General features: G+C 32.4%; 2 protein-coding genes, 1 long non-coding RNA gene and 1 pseudogene across 4 annotated transcripts; 1 reads left to right on the top strand and 3 right to left on the bottom strand.

Moving 5' to 3' along the window:
* Positions 1–930: 930 nt before the first annotated feature.
* LOC146945232 (uncharacterized) lies at positions 931–3,067 on the bottom strand. The gene is made up of 4 exons (XR_015026275.1): positions 2,848–3,067; positions 2,646–2,687; positions 2,436–2,497; positions 931–1,046 (listed from the first exon to the last, which is right to left on the bottom strand). It is a non-coding gene; the product is annotated as an uncharacterized LOC146945232 (long non-coding RNA).
* Positions 3,068–9,373: 6,306 nt separating this feature from the next.
* On the bottom strand, positions 9,374–10,203 carry LOC146945231 (uncharacterized). Its single transcript, XM_085748830.1, has one exon. It carries the CDS (start codon positions 10,138–10,140, stop codon positions 9,535–9,537), a length of 606 nt encoding a protein of 201 aa, XP_085604956.1. The 5' UTR covers positions 10,141–10,203; the 3' UTR covers positions 9,374–9,534.
* A 3,217-nt stretch (positions 10,204–13,420) lies between these two features.
* Positions 13,421–14,366, bottom strand: LOC146945230 (uncharacterized). Its single transcript, XM_085748829.1, has one exon. It carries the CDS (start codon positions 14,293–14,295, stop codon positions 13,636–13,638), a length of 660 nt encoding a protein of 219 aa, XP_085604955.1. The 5' UTR covers positions 14,296–14,366; the 3' UTR covers positions 13,421–13,635.
* A 2,754-nt stretch (positions 14,367–17,120) lies between these two features.
* Positions 17,121–19,991, top strand: LOC146945229 (serine hydroxymethyltransferase 3, chloroplastic-like; annotated as a pseudogene). Its single transcript, XR_015028041.1, has 8 exons — positions 17,121–17,315; positions 17,418–17,514; positions 17,615–17,724; positions 17,838–17,946; positions 18,043–18,150; positions 18,271–18,354; positions 18,444–18,570; positions 19,708–19,991. The product of XR_015028041.1 is annotated as a serine hydroxymethyltransferase 3, chloroplastic-like (transcript).
* Positions 19,992–20,731: the final 740 nt, after the last annotated feature.

The raw sequence follows: 20,731 nt of genomic DNA, 5'->3' as shown, positions 1-20,731 counted from the left end.
GATTTTTTACAAACTGAGTTTTTATACAAGTGATTTTTTAAGTAAAATTCCCAAACAAATGGGCTCATAATCATACCATTATGTTGTTTCAAATTTTAGTGACAATAAAAATGTGGGTGTGGGTCATCTGTGGGATATGGTTAGGGCGTACCTCAGCTTGGTCAGAACCAGTTCCCAACTGCTCAAACTGGTTCCCACCAAATGCATATACATCACCATCAGCAGATGTACAGACAGTATGCCAAAAACCTGCAGCAACTCCCTCTATTTGAATGCCAAATAGGGAAGATACGCAGGTCGGACTCAGTTCATCATCGGTGCTTCCTTGCCCGCACTTTACCAAAAACAAGATAACAAAATTTAGTATAACAAGCAAAAATCATGCATCAACAAAGAAAGCGATCAAAAAGATGAATATTGGAACATATTATCCCTTGTTAGAGTGAACCTCATCTTAAAACGCAATCCACATAAGGCCAGTATTTGAATTTCAATCAAATCAGTCAATAGCTTAACGAAACAAAACACAAGTATTGAAAACGAGCGAAAAGATACCTACAAAAGTTGAATGTGAAGGTTAGCAATAGAAGCACTTGGTTTAATAATTCCGATCTCAATTTCTTCAGCGGAAACCTTGAAATCGTTGCGAAGTAATGGACTAAACACCTGAATCACACGAATCGCTGAAAACGTTACAAACATGATCTTGAATATTATCATTTAACTCATGCACTAGATTAGATTAGTACACATTTTTGGTAATCATTATTTAACACGATAATTAAAAGTAATCACTGAAAGGAATGAAACAAAAATGAACAGAAAAATGATTAAACATTAGTGTCAACGAGGCAGTTTCACTGTCTGTCTAAGGAATAAGAAAGACTAACTGAAACTATACTTTTTTTAAGCTTCTCCTTTTTTCCCTCATTTCACTACTGCCTTGGACCGGCCCAGGTTACAGATAATAGTTGATTTATAGGTTAATGTAATACCTTGCTTGATTGAATCTATCCCAACTTTTAAACCACCAACAGATGACAATACTGCAGCAAGACAGATAGAAAGTGAGAATTGTTATAAACAAAAGAAAAAAACTAAACATTGTAGAGAGAGACGATGTGAGTCACCAGTGAGTAGATAGCGGGTAATATAACAAACAGGACATAGTAGTATCAATGAAAATATCAACAATAACATAAAAGATCGCTGAATAAACTGTATAGACTATTTATATAATATTAATAACAACGATATAAGCTATATGTCTCTAAGTTTCAATAGTCGGCTCCCCGCCTTTAATTAATAATAATAACAGTAGGCTCCCCGCCTTAATCAGGCTCCCCGCCTTAGTTAGGCTCCCCGCCTGTAAATAGTAATGATAGGCTCCCCGCCAAAGTGGCTCCCCGCCGGTAAAATTTCTATTAATAATAATGACAATAATAATAATTAATACTAATAATAAGCTTTCAGCTTTAAGTAAGTTATAGTATACCAATGCTATTATCTACATATAATACAACAACAATGTTCTGATAACATTTCTCAAAAACAGTCCAAACCCAACATTATTCCACAATTTAAACTCCCAAAAGTATCCAACAAAATTCATGCATTTAACTTTATTAAACCCCAAATTCAAAGTCATATTACCATGTCCTTCTAAAGAATCAATGAATGAGACAGTGTAAATTGATAGATAGAAAGAAGCTTAAAGTGATAACCTAGGACTTGTTATAGTCCCCATTATTAACTCACAAGTTTTCTAAGTTGTTGAAAAATGGATTGAGAACTGATGCTGGTCGATCAGATTCACCGTATCAGCACAAATCCTTGTTCTTCCTCTTCTATCCTTAGTTTCTGAAAGTAACCCAATTCAGCCATCCATTCCTTATTGCATGTTACACTACCCAACAATAAACTTGATCTACACCTCTAATTTCATGAAATCTCTAGCTAATACATTCAATTAAGACATTGATTTGATGACTCACTCTCTCCCTTCCTTTCCCATTCTAATTTTTTTTCTGCTCTCTCCTTCTATTCTCTTTTTTTCTTTCTTAATGGCTTATTAGCAACTAATTGGGTTCTTGAGCTTCTTTTGAAAGCTTCGCTGTCCCCAAGACAATTCACTTCCTCTCTATATAAAAGTGATAATGACTATATAAACTCTTATATTATATAATCAAATTAGAGCATACATACATATATATATAGTATAACTTGCCTCTAATATTAGTTACTAGTATTTTATTTTTTATTTTATTTTATTTTATTTTTTTATACTAAGAGTCTATGTAAAATTCTTGTAAGCTTTCACTACTACATATGCTAACTATTTTAAATTCTCTAAATTTAGTAAAACTTTTAGGGGTATTACAAATGATACTTTAAAAGATATTTGAGACAGATTATCATATATATGTGAGCCTCACCCAATCCAATTGCATCAGAACTTTTCATTATCCTTGACCACTTGCAACAGTCAATGAACATCCTAAAACAACAACAATAAGAACATTTTTCGAGTTAAATGCTCTCCATTTTGTTCTTCCTAGTATTTCTTTTCTCAGATAATAAAACAAAATAATATCCTTTTCATAGTTTAATTTCCATTAATTCACAACAACCGAAGCAATTCTCACCGAATCTGAACATCATACGTTGATTCCAGCTCTTGTTAAAACCTATTTAAGATCACATTACCAAGATAAAAGAATAGGATTAAACCCCCAATTTGTTAGACTTGGTTTGGAATTGACTCAAAGAAATCTAAGATTATACCATCTATACTAGTTTCTCTAGTCATCCATACTAGATATCATCACTAAATTTCATAAATATTACCTCAAAGAGTCTCAATGAACCATTTCCAATAGATGGGTATTCTTCACCTTCTCTTAGAGCACCAACTCCAACTCCAAAATTTTACCCAAAATCACTTGTACTATGAAATAGCTTGCTTAGATCCATAATATTTCTTATGAGTAATTGATTTGTGGAAGTAGATTGATGATTTGAAGGAAAAGGAAGAAAAAAAGAAGAAAAAGTGAAGTTATGGAGGAACAGAACAAAGAACGAGAGGAAAGAAAGAAATAACAAGGGAAAATGGTTTTTTTTTTTTTTTGTGGTAGATATTACCGCTGGATAATCTATTAATAGATTCATAAATTTAATTTTTTTTAATTATTATTAATTTTTTATTTTACAAGTTGAACGGTGCGTTTCAATAACTCTCTCATTTTTGCATTTTTCACATTCACCATCACAATCTAATTCAGATAAAAAAAAAGTACAAAGCATGATACTTGTACAATAATAATAAAGTGATATTGAAACATAAATTCACGAGTAAATTCACATTCACATTTTTCACATTCAGTCCTTTAGAGCATCCATAATAGTAGTTCCTTAATAGGGATTCCTTAAATGGACCCCACGTTATACGTCACTTATTTATAATATATTAATAAAAGTACCTATTAAGGACTCAATGACTCCAATGACAATACACTAATAAGGACTCAAATGAAAAGTACTTAAATATGACCCACTAACTTTGCATCATTAAACAAAAATAATTGATTAATTAAATTATAAATTACCTCATAATATTTAATTACAATCCTTAAAAAAAATTATAAAATATTTATTTATTCGTATGAACTTAAATTTCTACCACATTTGATAATAATTTGAAAATGGAAAAATTAACATTACAAATTTTACATTGCTTGTTAAAAAATAATAATAATTAAAGAAAGGTTGGGTGGGTAGAAAATGGTGCAAGTTGTCCAACTATTCCTATTTGTTTTTTCTTTTATTTTAATTTTTTTTATAATAGTGGTGTAACGGATATAATTTTATTTTAAGGGTTTTTTATATACACATTTTTGAAGTTTTTTTTTTTGGTCGAACATTTTTGAAGTTTTAATCCCCTATTTTAAAAACCAACTTTTTGATCGTTATATTAAGGAAGTCAACAATTTTTTTTTTGATCCCCCACAAATTTTGATGAAGTCACATCCTCGTTAATGACATGGTGCTGACCGTGTATTAATGAGGTATAAAAAATATTTTCCATGTCATTATTATTTTATTTTTATATTATAAATTAATTAAAATAACTGCCTCCATCTTTACCATCAACATTCAACACTAGTACAAGATTAATCACAATCCATGATCAGCACTCTTAAAACTCAACCCCCAAATATGTATGTGGTTGTTGGTTGTTGAAGATGAAGATTTGTTGAAGAAATTTTTATAATGAATATTAATATTGTAATATATAAGTAAAATAAAAATATATTTTTCAAATCATTGTGCCAAGTCAGCGTCACATCAATGAAGTTGTTGGGGGACCAAAAATATCCGTTAACTTTCTTAATAGAGGATCAAAATGTTGGTTTTTGAAATAAGGGTATTAAAACTTCAAAAATATGTAAATAAGAGGACCAAAAATACATTTAAGCCAAATTTAGATTTGAATAAAAAATAAGTAAAAATGAAGAAAAAAAATGCAAATTAGTGGGGTCATGTGTTTGTTAGTGGAAGAAAAGGAAAGATTTAAAAAAAAAAAACCTAAAATAACTAAGTACTAATAAAAACCAATTAAAAAAACATAAAATAACTTAGTACTAATAAAAAACAATTAAAAGAAATAACAAATGAGTCACCATGGTGTGGTGGTAAGTAGCTTTGATTGCAAATCTAAGGTCGCGGGTTCAAGTCCCATCTCACCCATAAGTTTTAATTAATTCGCATTTTTCATCATTTAATAAAAAACGCGAAATTCTCTTTGTGACGGCATTCAAGGACGTCGCAAACCATTTGGGGAATCTGCGAGGGAATAAGTGACGGAACAGTTATAGAAGGAACAAAACCGTCGCTAAATCCCTCACAAAACATGGGAATCTCAAATTTCTGACGGAATTTATGACGGATATGTAGCGACGACTGAAACCCTTGCAAACCCCGTCGCTACTGACATCTTAACAATATCCCTCACAAAATCCGTCACAATTAGCGACGGAATACATAACCTCACAAATTTCCGTCGCAAAATCCAATTTTTCTAGTAGTGATCCCTACTCCGGAACTCATCAAAAGAGCACAAAGAGAAAAACGAAAAAAGATACACCAAAAAACCACTTGGACCAATCTATTATTTGTATTTGTAGAAAAAGTTTTACTAACTACTTTTGTGATTAAAGTTTAGTTCAAATATAAATTTTCAATATGTACATCGTCTGAACTAATTCAAGGATCTACAAGTAGATAATATTTTACAGCTATAAATTTATAATTGGCACACTTCCTATAAAGATAGCTAGGGAAGAACCACTAACTAATTTAGTGAAAGTGTACAATGAAATTTATAATGATCTATTAAGGAGAATTTTGATTTAGAAGAAATCACAGCTAATAAGCACAAACAGATGTAAACTACCGTTACCTACAAATAGATAATTTAGCCTATATAATTGCATTATTAGGACTTTAACACAAAGGTTCAATTATTCAAGAGAGATATGATTTAAATTTCAAATGCAACATTCATATATAGCCTCAAATTTGTCAAGAGTATTATGGAGAAAAAGAATATTGACAAAAAGTTATGTGTATACATCTTAAGACAAGCTGGAGCGGAAGGTGGGTTTGAAATTAGTGCCTTAACGATAAGGTTTTGTAGAAAGTTATGTGATCAAATCCTCTTTCTATGTACACTTTTCTAAATATAGCCAATTCATAGTAGAAAGTTCTTTTGATAAGACAGTTGATTTATTTAGCAAAACCTTAAAGCATGATCACGTATAGTACTTGCTAAAAAGGTAAATTTATGGAAAACAAAACTGTGACATATCTAAATTCAAGTAAATACTTCCACTTAGGTTTTGTCTCAAAGATTAAATAAAACTATAATTATTATTAGTTTCTAATCGTTGTTATAAAAATATAATAAATAAAATTAAAAAAGTAAAACAAAATTTATTTTAAAATATTTTTTTACATGTTGTTAAAACAACAATTATTTTGAAACTTAAAGGAGTATCATAATAAAGAAGAGTAGATATATGTGACGAAATTTAGATAACTTAAAAAATAAAGAAAAAAAGTAAATTAAAAAGATAAAGAGAGTTCATATATAGAAGCAAGTGAATATATTTCAATGAAGCTTGCACGCAATTTTTCCAGCATGCTGCAATTGCAATTTGCAAGTGAATATTCTCTGTTTGAAATCATGCAGATATTTTTTTTCCATGTATGAATAAAAGACAAATAGCGTGTGACTGTTCCAGTATTCCAAAACTTTACAGCCATTAAGATATATGTTCTTTCCGAACGGGCAGAGATAGTAAATTCGCATCTTTATGTAATATATGCAATTGTTGAAGTGACAATTAGTTTGATGCTCAAAGAAGTTTATGCAATGAATATAACCAAGTGATTGAACTCGGGTTTAATGAACTTCTTTTAAAACGAATTGTTTGGGAGAATCTGAACTTGATTTGAAAATAATTATTGATCAGATTCTAAATTACTTAAGTCCAGGGTTAACACAAAAAAGAAAATACTAGAAGGATATGATATTAGGTCTTATTTTGTAAGTTAAATTGAATAGAAAACTATTTGCGTGTGACTGTTCTAGAATCAGTATATTCCAGCTTATTTTGTAATAAAAAAAGTATATATTTTACAAATAATCTCGTTTGGAAGTTTTAATCAATTTGTTACAGATTCTTAAAACAATGAGAATGTGAAAATAACCTAAAAACTAATTTAAGTAGAAAATTGTTTTGAGTATCTTCTCTTAAATCATTTTCTATAACTGATTATTAAGAATGTGATTTTTATTTTAGTAAATACATACAAAACAAATTTCTAATTTTTTCTTTATAAATTATTATTCTTTATAATCCGCAATAACTAGACTCTTACTTAAATCTCAGTCAAATAGAAAGAAAAGTAATTAAATGTGCGTTTGAAAAAAACAAACTAAATTCACAAATACAAAACAAATTAAGGGTGGAATATGCCCATGACTCAACAAAACATACCATAAAACTGAGCGTTTAGATGAGATGACATAGATCTCTTCTGACTTAACTAAGGTCCTGATGACATGCAACATCGTTAAAATTCTTAGGAAGAGTTTGTCGCCCGTTTGAGTCTCACACGGCTAAAGGAATCAGTCTTTGCACTTGCGCGTGCAGAGGATAGCCGGTTGATAAAAAAAAAACACCATAAATATGAGATAATCATCTCGAACCATATGAATTTTGGATGTAAGATTATAATATGAGAACTAGGAGACCTAGAACCCTTGTTAGGGTGCGCGTGTATATTGAAGTTGTATGAAGTTTCATATAGTCAATATTTCAAGAAGCTTGTGTGTGTATTTTTAAGGCCCTCAATTCAAACCCAATTAATATAATGCTAGAGATGGATTTTGTAGGGTATTTGAGATTTGGCCGGACCATGCTTGCTAAGCGTACGAGTGAGAATTGAAGTTGTACTAGAGTCTCGTATTGTCAACGATCTTAGATTGTGCATGATATATATGAGTTTGAGCATCCTCATCATTTGAGTTAGTTTTTATGAGTGAGATAAAAGCTCAGTTAACTTGGTATCATTGTCATATTAATATGGGTTAGGATAATTCTTACACCAGTGAGATTTTCACAATGGTGCTTCAGAACATTCTCAACCCCTACACCTTCAAACTTCTACTCACTAATGACTATTACAACCTTTATCCTCTTATCCTTGCCAAACTTACAACTCTATTCTTTTAGCCTCAACATGCTTACAAGTTACAACGTTAAGGAGGGTGGAGGGTTGAGTAAGGTTACAAGTTTGGTTGGTTTTGTTGATATTCGATTACAACTCACAATGTAAGAGATCAATTGATAAAAACAAATTAAATAAGTATTGATCAACGAATATAATGAAGTTTTGAAGTGTGTTTGTTGTTTCAAGAATGCTTAGATACATTAAATGCAAGTATTTTTCTATCATTGTTTTTTTTTTTGACGAAGATTTTTCTATCATTGTTATATTCTTGACTTGGATTATGATGATCAACTTACTTGTCACTTAAGGATGAAGATGAATGTCTTGAACAGTTTGAAGAAACTTGTTTCTTTCCCTTCATTTGACTTACACTGTGAAAAATCTTATGATTCTTAATGATGATAAGGATTAAAACCTGTCTCAACATAATACTCTTAAGAGCACAAGTTAGATAACAACATTGAGAGGATCACTTGGCTACGTGATTCACTCTTCAACCATGTGCTTTTCTACTTGATACATCATGGGTCAAAATTTCTTTATCTTTAATCATTGAAGTTCAACATCTCTAGCCTAAGATTTATCTTACACACCATTTTTTTTTCTTTCAAATACAACTGTTTTTCTTTAGGAATTTTTCTTCTATGGTTCCATCCAGCACTCAAACCATTATGCTGGAGTAGAGGTTATTGACATTTTAACATTTCATCATAATCGAAAATTTGTTCATATTTTCCAGCTACGGGCACAATGTAGAAAGATATGACTCATAGGTTCTCCGATCATTGTGCAGACGGTGCAATTAGAATCACCTCAAGGCCTTCCATCTCCTTTAGTTTTCGTAGAATCTCCCATTTGATTAAGGCCTTCCATCTCTTTGCAATTGTATTTTATGTTTGACAAAACCTTTTGGGACCCTCAACAAGCTGATGGTGTAGGTTTATTTGGATGTAAACCAGCTTCCTCACCATGGGACCTTATTTAAAACTTGGTTCATACAATGGACTGGATAATTCAGATCGATCTGCATCTTCTTATCACATACCATTGGAGCACCTCATTTATCGTACAAATACCAGACTTGAAATTTGTTACGGTTTCCACAAGCAGAACCTATTCATTTCCAAGCTCTTGAAAGTTTACTTCAATGCAGCAACCCACATCAGGAGCAACCTTAAAAGTAGTCCTAGAAAGGATTTATTTTTCATTTACATAAACTAAACTCCACCTTAAAGTTGATAAGTGGAACTCATAGTTTTCATTTCCAATATTGTCACATGGATGTGCTCTGAAGTAATCAACGTAGTATTATCAATTCCCTAGGATAAACTACCTAGCCGAAATGAAATTAAGTACGAAAATATTGAAATACCAGCAATGGTGGCTCGAAGATAAATTTGCATTGTCCTCTAATGTCTCTTCTTTAAACGACACTCACATCCAAAGAAGTTGTTAAAATTGAGATTTTACTTCAAACCGAAAGAGGATAACAAGATCATAAAACCTAAAATTGCAACCAAAATTGAAGGTTATTTTATAAAAATGAAAAAGGATAGCAAGATTTTAACATCGAAGATTGTAACCAAAATAGAAGTTAAGTCTCATATCTTAAACATAAACGACTCAAAATCTCAAATCTTAAGCATAAAACAAACCAATGACAAAACTTAAACAACTCAAAGTCTCAAATCTTATATATGAAACAACCAAGTACACAAAATATTCAAAACCTAGATGCTACATGCCCCATGTCCACGCCCTGAATTTCATCCCTATGCGGTAAGAGAAATAAGTTTCAACGCAAGCAAAAATAACTTGATCATCACTCAGATTCTTTTCACCCCAGTTGCTCGTTCTAATCTCTTCTCTCTGATTCACTTTCATCCCAAACAAATTCATAACCATCTCATTCACCGAATGATCTTTCCGACGAGTTGCTCCATACCACAGCGCAAGATCGGCAGGATCAAGCTTCAACTCAAACTCGAATTTCGACTTCAGTGTGCTCCGATACCATTGGTTCCTGATTCCAGGGAATCCGACGAAACGATGTTTCATGAAATCATGCAGGATTTGTGGTACCGCATCTGCGTGAGCGATCTGGAAAACGAGGCAACTATGATATAGGCAGAACTGCAACGTGTTTACCTCACGATCGATGGCGAAGCCGACGATGAATCGTCCAAGGCGGACGTAATTGTGCTGGACAAAGAGCGCGGTCTCGATCCACTTTTCGACGACAGAGGCCGATGCGGTAACCGTGACGGTGATATTGGCTTCGTTAATGTTAATTGTGTAAATGCTCTGATCGGGATAGCGGTTAAGGTTGACGATGGTTGCCATGTTCTATGTGATAGAAAAGAACAATGCGGGGATTTTTATGGTTAAGGTTTAGGGCTTAGCTGTTGTATATTCGTAGGTCAAAAGTGCCAACTTTGTGCTGGCTCACTGGGCTTATGTTAAATATATATATTAACTTATAATTTTTATTTGAAAACTTCTATAGGACACTCGCATATTTAATCATATATTCAAGTGTATTGATACACTTGTTTTTAAAATCAATAAATTAACGATCATTTTTATGAAATAAAGAGTTATTTGAAGACTTTTATATTTTAGAAAATATTATTTCATCAGGAAAAAAACACTAGAGAGAGATAGAGAGAGTGAGAGGCTACAACCCAAGGTTTTGCCTAGGGCAACCGCACCAGTCATCATTGACGCAGGTGGTGAATCCATATGGGTGGGGGAAGAGGGCCATTCAGGGTGAGTTATAACGGGGGATAGGGGCAGATGGTCTAAGGTGTGTTTGTGACGTTGGAAAGAGCTGGAGAACATATCATTTAAATTACAAAATCAAAGAAACGCATTGCACCATAAAAAATGACGTGTTTAAGTGAAACGTAACACACTATAAGACATGGTGTGCATGAATGAGTCTATATATAGAACTCACTATGGCACTAAAATAGATGTACCACAAAACTCAGAAACCCTAGCCGCTCTCTAAATCACACTCTCTTTGAAGCTCTATTTAATTTGGCTAGCATCGGTCGTCAGATAAATTTTTATTTGTGTGGACAAACAGAGGCATCACAACACTTGTTTTACTCATGATCATAATCAATTCGACTATAAAGGTTATGTGATTCAAGAGGTAAAATTTATATAATTGATTCATAAACATTCATAATGATCCAACGTAACAAAGGGAAATAAACTTTAAAATTTCACAGCATTATTTTATATGATAATCAAATTTTCCTTCATTAACATCTATAGGACTTATAACTTTGATTCGCACGTGCGCGTGTGTGTTAGTTATATAATTTTTACCCTTTTTTCTTGAGTTGAGTAAAAATTCTTAAAGATTTGTGTCCCACTGGAACTTGACTTGTAGCTTTTTTAAAACTAATTTCTATTTGAAAAGCATGTTGTCGTAAAATTGAAGTACATTAAGACTGTGTCGTTTTGATTTTCTGTTATCCACTAGTTTCTCTTTTTAAGTCATCAAAGAAAAAAAACTTATAGCTATTAAGTTAAACTTTAAAACAATATTAAAAAGGAAAATGTTACATGAATACTTTTTAATCACACACCCCATGGTACACCCCATACACTAGGGACATTTTGGTAAATTCATCTCACAACTACACTTTCTCTTTCATCTCCTCCTCTATCTTCCTGTAGCAGATTACGACTTCTCCTCTTCTCCAACAGTCTGCCACCTACCTCCACCCCATCTCCGCAGTCCATGATGTCAAACCCCTCTCACCCCCCCCCCCCCCCCCCCCCCCCGTCGTATCCCTTGTTGTCTTCCTCGTCGTGTTCCAACTTTTATCCAAATAGTGATACAATTAGGTGCAATCTGTCCCTCCAAGTCAAATTATTGTCTAAATATCAACTTTTAGTTTATTATATTTATCACCTTTGTTTTGATTCAATCTAGCTAATATGGCTTATAATTTGTTAAACTTAAACTCTCTAACCATGTTCACATGTTTGTGGATAAAAAGAAAAACAATATTTCTACGTTGATGAATATACGGAATATTTTATAAAAACTATTGAATAATGTATTCAAGTATAAAGGGGGGGTTCATTTCTATCACAAGGAAATAAACCCATTCAAAATAACTAACTATCAGTAATTTTTTATCCTTCAAAAAAAATCAGTAATTTTCTAACTAACTAACCGACTTGAAACAAAGACTACTCATCTAAATAACTTTGACTTAGTTAAACTAAAACCAAGTACTTTCAACATAACGTATGGATCAATTATTCATGAGTTCCAATAGTTTGGGGCTTAATATTTTTTTGTGTTGAGCACATAAAGCTCCATCTTTAAATAATGTATTTGTTTATTCTGAATTCATCTTATAAAATGGAATGGAGAAGCCTTCTAAGTATTCTATTACAAACTTAAGAGTATCATCTAAAGAAAACCAACTTGAATATATCAAAATCGCATACACATTCATACTAGTTCTTTTGTTAGGTGATTGTATCAACTAAATTGATCAATGAAAAACACACACTAAATTGACTTATCATTGCGGAAAAGAGATACTATTTACAATTTCAAATCGTTCATATACTAGTACTATGGCAACATCTCACACATTCAAGCATGCTTGATTTCACTTGTTTACATCTTCTTTCAACAATACATTCAGTTCATGAATGTACTGAATATTTTAGAAATATTTTAGAAATATTATTGAATAATCAATCAAGTACAAAGGGGTTTATGTATATCACAAGGAAATAAACCCATTCAAAATAACTAACTATCAGTAATCTTCTTTCGGTCAAAAAAAAACCATCAGTAATCTTCAAAGTAACTAACCGACTTGAATAAAAGACTGTATCTAATTAACTTTGACTTAGTCAAACTAAAACTAAGTACTGTATTATTCAACATAAAGTATATATGGGTCAATTACTCATGAATTCCAACAGTAGATTCTAACAATCAACTAAAGTGTAAAATTAGTTTTGGTAGTTGACCAGAAAATATTGGGACTTCATTTTTCTGTGATGAGCTCATAAAGCTCCATCTTTAAATAATTTGTTTGCTCTGAATTCATCTTATAGAATGGAGAAGGCTTCTAAGTACTGTATTAACAAACTTTATATTTTGACAGTATCATTTAAAGAAAACCAACCTGAAAATATTTTTCTTAAAGCTAAAATATACCAAAACATTAAGCAAATAAAATTATCCGATTTCAAGTAAATGAATCAAATAGACATATTGAATATTTCACTCCTTTAATTAAATATCGAACAAACAACTATTTTAGTTCATGAATGTAGACGATTTTATTATTATAGCTCTTAATTAATGTATCAAAATCGCAAAAGCTTTCATACTAGTCCTTTTTTTAGGTGATTCTATAAACCAAATTGATCAACGAAAAACACATTTCAAGACTAAATTGACTATCATATTTGATGACAAAAACGACACATAAAAGAGATACTTATAAATGCATTTACAATTTCGATTTCGATACATTCATATTATACTACAATGGCAACAACCCACACATTTGAGCATGCTCACTTGTTTACATCTTCTTTCAAAACAAAAACAGAGTAGTTGACTCTGTTATCAACAATACATTCATTCAGTTCAGCATTTCAAACAAAATAAGTGCAATACTCAACAACACTAAAATCAAACACAATATGATTCTAACAGTAGAATTAACAGTATAATCTCTAAAATGAGTTACGAACATAAGAATGATTAATCGATCTTAACAGGACACATTAACACTGTAATCTTGAATCTTGATAGAAGAAATTTAGAAAGGAAAATCGATCTTAAGGGTACCTCCAAGCTTGGAAACAAATTCCGATAAGAAAAGCACAATAAGCATCAATGGACGCATAAGCAACTTGATGTGCATAAAGATTCTCTTGATTCCAATTACTCCTACCAACTTCAATACTCTGATCCACTTCGAAACCAAGACATTTCCTCACAATTTCATCCATCGATAAACGTGAAAGATCTTCACCATTGAACTCGTAATTCCTCAGATCCTGAGGATTTTTCAACATTTGCAAGCGATGATCAAATCTCTCCAGCTTCCTACGATCAGCAGCGTTCCAGAATCCAACGAAGGTGTTCTTAGGATGACGGAGAAAATTGCAGAGACTGACCGGAATCATATCGGCGCGAGAGAGTTGGAAGATAAGACAGTTGCCACCGATGCATAACTGTAGCGTGTCGGCGGGAGGATCAAGGTTGCCGGGAGTCCATTGAACACCGAGGCCGACAACAAGATTACAGTTGCGGAGATTATAGCTGCGGAGGTATTGAAGGTGATGATCGAGCATAGTATGGAGCCAGTTTGTTACAACGGAAGCAGTGGCGGTAACGGTGACTTGGAAGTTGATTTGGGTTTCGTGAATGTAGACATTGTAAGTGCGAAGGTTTTCATATTTGCTACGACCTAGATCGGTGACGGTGTAAGCCATGAGAATGACGACGGTGTAAAGATTTCTTTTCTTTGGCGCGTTCGTTCTTTTCTATCACTGTAATCAGAATGAATGAACGGTTAACGCAATTTGGAATTTCCCGCGCCAGGATTTATTTATAAAACGGTTACAACAACCAATTTTCCACAGTTTTTTTATTTAATTTATTGAAATGTAAAATAAAATTGCATTTACTTTTAGTGATGGGGTTTAATTATCTATGAATATTTTTTTTTGGCAATTGGCTATGTTTCTATTAATAAAAGTAAATAATTTTATATTTATTAGAAAATTAGTTAAATAATTTTTTTTAGGGAAGGTAAATAAAAATAATCTTCTTGATCATATAAAAAATTAAAAGCATTCTCAAAAGTGTTAATTCACAAGACTTAATCATGTGCATGCAAGGTGGAAGATAGGTTCAGGTGTGGGTATCCCCATTATTTTATGCTACATGGCTTCAAGGTGGAGCTTCTATAATGAGTGAGGACCAACCGTTACCTTCTCATTTTTGCAGGTATTGATTTCAATGCAACGCGAGAGGTTCGTGACTATTACTTGGAATCTGTGGAAGAGTCGGAACATGAAAATGTGGCAGCAAATTTCCGAGGCGTGTAATAAAAATATTGGAGAGTGCAAAACATTGTTAGGAAGATTGGTTGCACACAAATTTAACAAAGCATGCTCGGCAGACATAGCGACAACATCACCGATCAGCTCCAACAACTGTAACAACTTTGAAACAACCACATGTAACATCAATTTCTGCTTTAGCAACCATCAACATAACGAGGTCTTATATGTGCAGCATTGATGCGTCTTTCTCCACCACGTTGAATTGTACAGGATTTGAAATGTGTTTAAGGGATGATGAAGGGATATTCTTGCTTGATATGACATTTTTGTCACAACCAATATGTTCCACATAAATTGGAGAAGCTTTGGAATCACTTCATGACATCAACTTGGTGCATGTTCTACATCTTAGCAATAATGATTTTCAATTAGATGTGAAGCTAGTTGTAGACTATTTTAACAACGACAATCACAAAATTTGGCACTATATTAGATGAATACAAAGGTAGTTGTAATTTATTTTTAAAAAATTCTCATGTCGAGTTTAGTCGCGGAGACAAGCGAATGAGGTAACTCATACATTAGTTAAAGAGGTCACCTATTCTTAACTAGTGCACATACTTTTGTTGATGTTTTGTCATGTATCATTGCTCTGAAATATAATGAAATGCTAACTTTTTTCCTTAAAGTCATTGAAAAATAAAATTTATATTAATTGATGTGTTTTATAGAAATCATAAACCATGCTTGCAAATTTTGAAGGGGCATAAATAAAAGAAAGAAAGTACTTTACAAGAATTTTTTTTGTTGAAAGAAAAGTACTTTACACCAATTAAAATCCAACATTTTTGCTAATTTCATAAGAAATAAAAGTATTAAAAAATATCTTAAATTTATTTATGAATTTAATTCATATAATTAAACTACTCCATTAGTAGAAATTTCACTCTCATATAGTTCCACATAAAAGGCCTATCTTCGCCCGAAAGGAGGATATATAGTTCCATATGATGTTATATTTCACCGTTTCTTCTTTAACTCCTTGTGTCACTGTCACCTCTCTCCACGATTCTTCTTTGGCAATATATTTCAAAACTAGGATAAAAATTGCTGCAACTTTTTTAGGATGATGGCGTGCAAGGGAGTTGCAATAATTGGCTATTTTCACCAACCTGTTTGAACCAAGTTGCAAACTTTCTCTGGGTATACTAGTCATGGCTTTTTTCCTCAACCTAAGTTTAATTTCAATAATAGTTTCAAGCTTCGGAAAGTATCTCATGTTGAAGGAGGTAACTCCAGGTGGAATCCATCATTTCTGTCTTTTTCTGTTCCTAGTAACACAATTTTACCATTTCTTCCAATAATATCATATTATATTTCCTTTTAAGATATTATGGTACGAATTGAACCTAACTCCACTTCAAAACCATGGTTCAAAATGGAGGATTGTCCTATATAAATCCTCACACCGGGATCATGAAGTCCTCGGTAACAAATCCACCCCTAAACAACCAGCGTCACGTCGCAGCGCTGCTATACCAATTGAGACGGTAAAAATTGATTTTAGGGATGAACCTATAACCCAAGTCTCAAGTATAGGAATTCTAATGATTTAGAATAGAATCCAATACAAAGAAAAAATTGTTTTTTGAACATTTGAGAGTGAGTTTTAGGGTTTTAGAGAGAACAAGAATAATTGTTAAAATGTTCGATTGATTTCATATGAGCCACAAATGCAAGCTTAAATACAATCATTAGGAGTGAAATAGATCATGTTACATAAATATATGCCTATAAACTATGAAGCTTCCTAACCAATAGCTCTATGGTAGATAAGTTCAAATAAGTCAATCTAATTGGATCTAATGTTTTTATTTTTTGAAAGAATAATTGGATCTAATGTTGTAATGTCAACATTAATATATTTTAAAACAACTTTGGAATATGCGCTTATGTATTTTTTTCCTCTGGCTTGGTGTTCATATTATCATTATAAAGTTAAAAGTTTTGATACCATTATATCAATATACAATTGAATTCTGCACCGATGTTTTAATATAGGGTTAAAGGTATTTTCGCCCCCCCTCATTTAGGCTAATTTTGGTTGTAATTTTTTGTTTTTTTAGAGGAATTAAACAAAAATTTGCCTAAATAGCAATGAGTGAAAATATCTTCTAGCCCTTAATGTATATGCCTATCTATTCATCTTTTTGTTCACGGAATCATGTGCTATTTTCAAATATTAGGTGATGGAAGGAGTTCTTCAGATTATGGCTTTAGTGGAAGTTGGTTTTGTTGTTTATGAGAGTGAAGATCTTTTTCTAAAAAGGGCACTTGCCGCATTCCATCTAGATTGTAATAAGCGGGGTGTAACTCTTGAACCGTCTTCCGATGCAAATTTTGCAGCGTGCGTTTCAATTCTAAAGTATGGTGATCGAATAATGGTAAACTATCTTTCTTTCGCTTAAGTTTGTTTAATTTTTCCAATTCCAAAGTGGAAATCCATTGCATTGTTGTTCTAATGCCAGTATTTATATGTTTACCAGTATTTGAATTTGACTCACGAGGGACAATTATCTCATCGAAACACCTCAAAATATTTTGAAATTATGATTATGCCGTACCGACTTGATGAATCAACAGGTGTTTATATTTTCATTAGAATTGTTTCAGATATATTGCCTTATTTAATTTGTGCAATAACATGGGATTTTTTTTCCCACTTGCTTTGGAATTACAACAGATCTAATTGATTACGATATGCTGGAGAAAACTACTACCGAGTTCCGACCAAAGATCATTGTTGCTTGTGCTAGTGCGTATCCAGACATTGATTGTCCTCGCGTGAGAAAAGTATGTTTAGTACTTGACCATTTTATGGAATTTTAATCTTCATTATCTGCTTCTATATACCATGTGATTTTATTCTTCGCGAAAAACTAATTGCATATTATATGCAAGGAAAGATTGCAGATGAAGTAGGTGCTTTTTTTATGATGGATATGACCTGTTTCCGACTCTATTTTTGCTGCTCCATTTGAGTTTTGTGATATTGTGACCTTCACAACCCACAAGGTTTGCTTTGAGATTATGTTGACATTAAGCTATTTGCATTGTGTAAAAATATAATTCTATTTACCTCATGCTGTGAAATGACTAATTTTTCTGCAGTACTTCCCTAGAGGTCCTAGAGGTGGTATGATATTCTTCAAGAAAGGTTCTGTGCATGGGGTTGATCTGGAGTCTGCCATTTACAACTGTTTAGCTCCCTATCTAAAGGTAAATTTGGAATATCCTCTGATCAGTTCCTTTCTAACTTTTTTGACTAAGAAACTGTGTGAATATGCACCTATAGAATAAGATGCATTTATCTTCTTCTTTACCTTCTTCCTAGTGCAGGGTAGAACTATCCTTAGGGGTAACTACACAATTGGAGGACTGAAGGATTCACGGTCTTCAAACATTAAAAATTATCAAAAGCAGGTATATATCAATGTCATTTTTCAACATTGGTTAGAGATGGGTGCAAACTACTTCAGAACAATAACATTCCTAATCATACCATCGTGCAGGTGGTTCCGAATCGTATAGCTCTTGCTAACCGATTAACTGAACATGGATATAAACTGGTTTCTGGTGGTAGTGAAAATCACATGGTTCTTGTTGATCTTAGTTCATTTCTAAGCTTCTTGCTCTACTGTTTTTTTTTCGTGTCAATAAAATTATATAATTCTCTCGTCTTCCCCTTCCTAATCCGTTGTAGAAATGGTGCAATAATGTGAAATTTTCTCATAAATCCATAGTGTTCTGTAAATTACTTACAAGTTTGTAAAAACATGCGAGCTATCGCTTATTGATTTTAGGGTAAATAAAGTAAATGGTTTTATTTTTAGTCCCTATAATAAAATTGCAATTTTTATTCCTGTACATTTTCCTTTAGCACTTTTACAAGGCTAAACAAGTGCAATTTTTTTTTTTGTGCGAACCAAAAACGAAATTCTGGGTATTTATCACCATTTACTTAATTAACGCTTGATTTTATCCTTTTTTAGTACCATGACTGTATTCAATATTAATCAACATCACATCCTTTAGGGTATTGATGGTGCTCTGGTGGAGAAAATTCTCGACATGGATTTTATAGCCGTCAACAAGAATTTAGTGCCTGGTGAGTGACTTGCTTGCATATCATTTAGGGTGTGTTTGGTATGTGGAGCCATTTTTCGTTCCTGCAATGTTTTAATAAGAGATAAAACTAGAAACATATTTATAGGGATTTTATTTTGTTATAAAACATTCATACCAATCAGCAATTTAATATCCCAAACTGTCCACATAATACGTTGGAAAAAAAAAAAAAGGATTGCCGTCATTTGAACAATATTTTTCCTAGAAATATAACTTGAAATTGAAACCTATTTATAGGAATATTGTTAATGTCTTGGTTGGCAAGAAAGTTGCACTATGTATGGATGGGCCATGTTGCAGTAACATTAGGTTCAAATTCCAAATACCTTACTTATTCATTTTAAAGAGTGAATTTCAAGTCACTGTGTTATATGACAAAAATAAGAATTGATTTAATCCCTAAACTGTCATATTCTCTCTCACCAATTTAGACCCTAAACTATAAAAACCTTAAACTTTACTTTCATCCATCAATTTAGTCTCTCAGTAGAGACCAACTTGATGAATGAGAATATATTTTAAAGATCTTTTAGTTGATTTTATTTGTCCCAAATTAAGAGAGATAAGAAAATCTCACTATCAAACAACCCTTAATTTGCATTTTGCTTATTCTCTATCATTATTACTAACTTGTGCTAATTACAAAAGGTGACAAGAATGCCCAAGTTTCTGACGTCATTCGCATTCGGACCCAAGCATTGACAACAAGAGGACTTGGTGAGAAAGAATTTGAACTAATTGCAGACTTAATTCATGAGAGTGTGCTGATAAGTCTTGAAGCAAAAAGTCTGATCTCAGGAACTACGGTTCAAGATTTTCTGAATTTTGTGTCATCGCCTGAATTTTCTTTGGGAGACAAGGTTTCAGATTTGCGTAGGAAAGTTCAAGCTCTTTCTACTCAGTATCCTATTCCTGGAGTTCATGACTCATGACACTGATTGCATGTTTTCTTGCTTAATGAGTGCCAACGTTTAGGACACCGTTGAAAATTTTCATGACACTGATTACATGTTTGATGTTCAAGTTACATCCTATAAATACTTTTTAGTTCTTGTGTTATAAGCAAAGCTTTTTAAGGCTTTATTGGTACATTTTGATGAGTTAATTGAGAGATAATGTTGCAACTCAGCTTTATGTGATGCATTAACGTAAGAAAACAACAGAGTGAACCAAGGATTAACTAGTTGCATGCAACCGAACTCGATCAAATGCATATGATCCTATTTCTATTATACCTCTAAAACTTGTTTCCAGCATTCCGTCAGAATTAAATTTCTATTATACCTCTAAAACTTGTTTCCAATACTCTATCAGAATTAAAGTGTGATTGATTATATCCCTAAAGATTCACCAAGATTCCCAACTCAAGAACGCGTTCCAACACAATTTAGACCAATGACCTAGCCTGCTTCAACCAATTTTTTTCTTAAATAGCGAAGACTAAAACTTTTTTAAAAGCATATTTAGTTAAATAGACAAGGCCACAAATTTGAAATACGAGAAGTATATAATCAATTAAAAAAATGAGAGTAGACAATTAGTTAACGAAGTTTAATCCTCGCAATATGATCTCTCTGTTATTGTTTCATTATTTACTTGGAAAGATCAATACATGTTCAAAGAATTCACCTCTCCACACTCAAAATAGTATCATCTGTTGAACGACTTTGGT

The sequence above is a fragment of the Medicago sativa genome, chromosome 2 (assembly GCF_051527215.1).
Source record: "Medicago sativa cultivar Bolivia chromosome 2, Bolivia_mono, whole genome shotgun sequence".
NCBI classification, from domain to species: Eukaryota; Viridiplantae; Streptophyta; class Magnoliopsida; order Fabales; family Fabaceae; genus Medicago; species Medicago sativa.
The sequence above is the reverse complement of the archived record's forward strand: the minus strand, read 5'-3'. Positions and strand labels throughout refer to the sequence as shown.

What these genes read in the sequence shown, in the direction of transcription:
- LOC146945231 (XM_085748830.1), bottom strand. Translation starts at nt 10,140, where the DNA reads ATGGCAACCATCGTCAACCTTAACCGCTATCCCGATCAGAGCATTTAC.
- LOC146945230 (XM_085748829.1), bottom strand. Translation starts at nt 14,295, where the DNA reads ATGGCTTACACCGTCACCGATCTAGGTCGTAGCAAATATGAAAACCTT.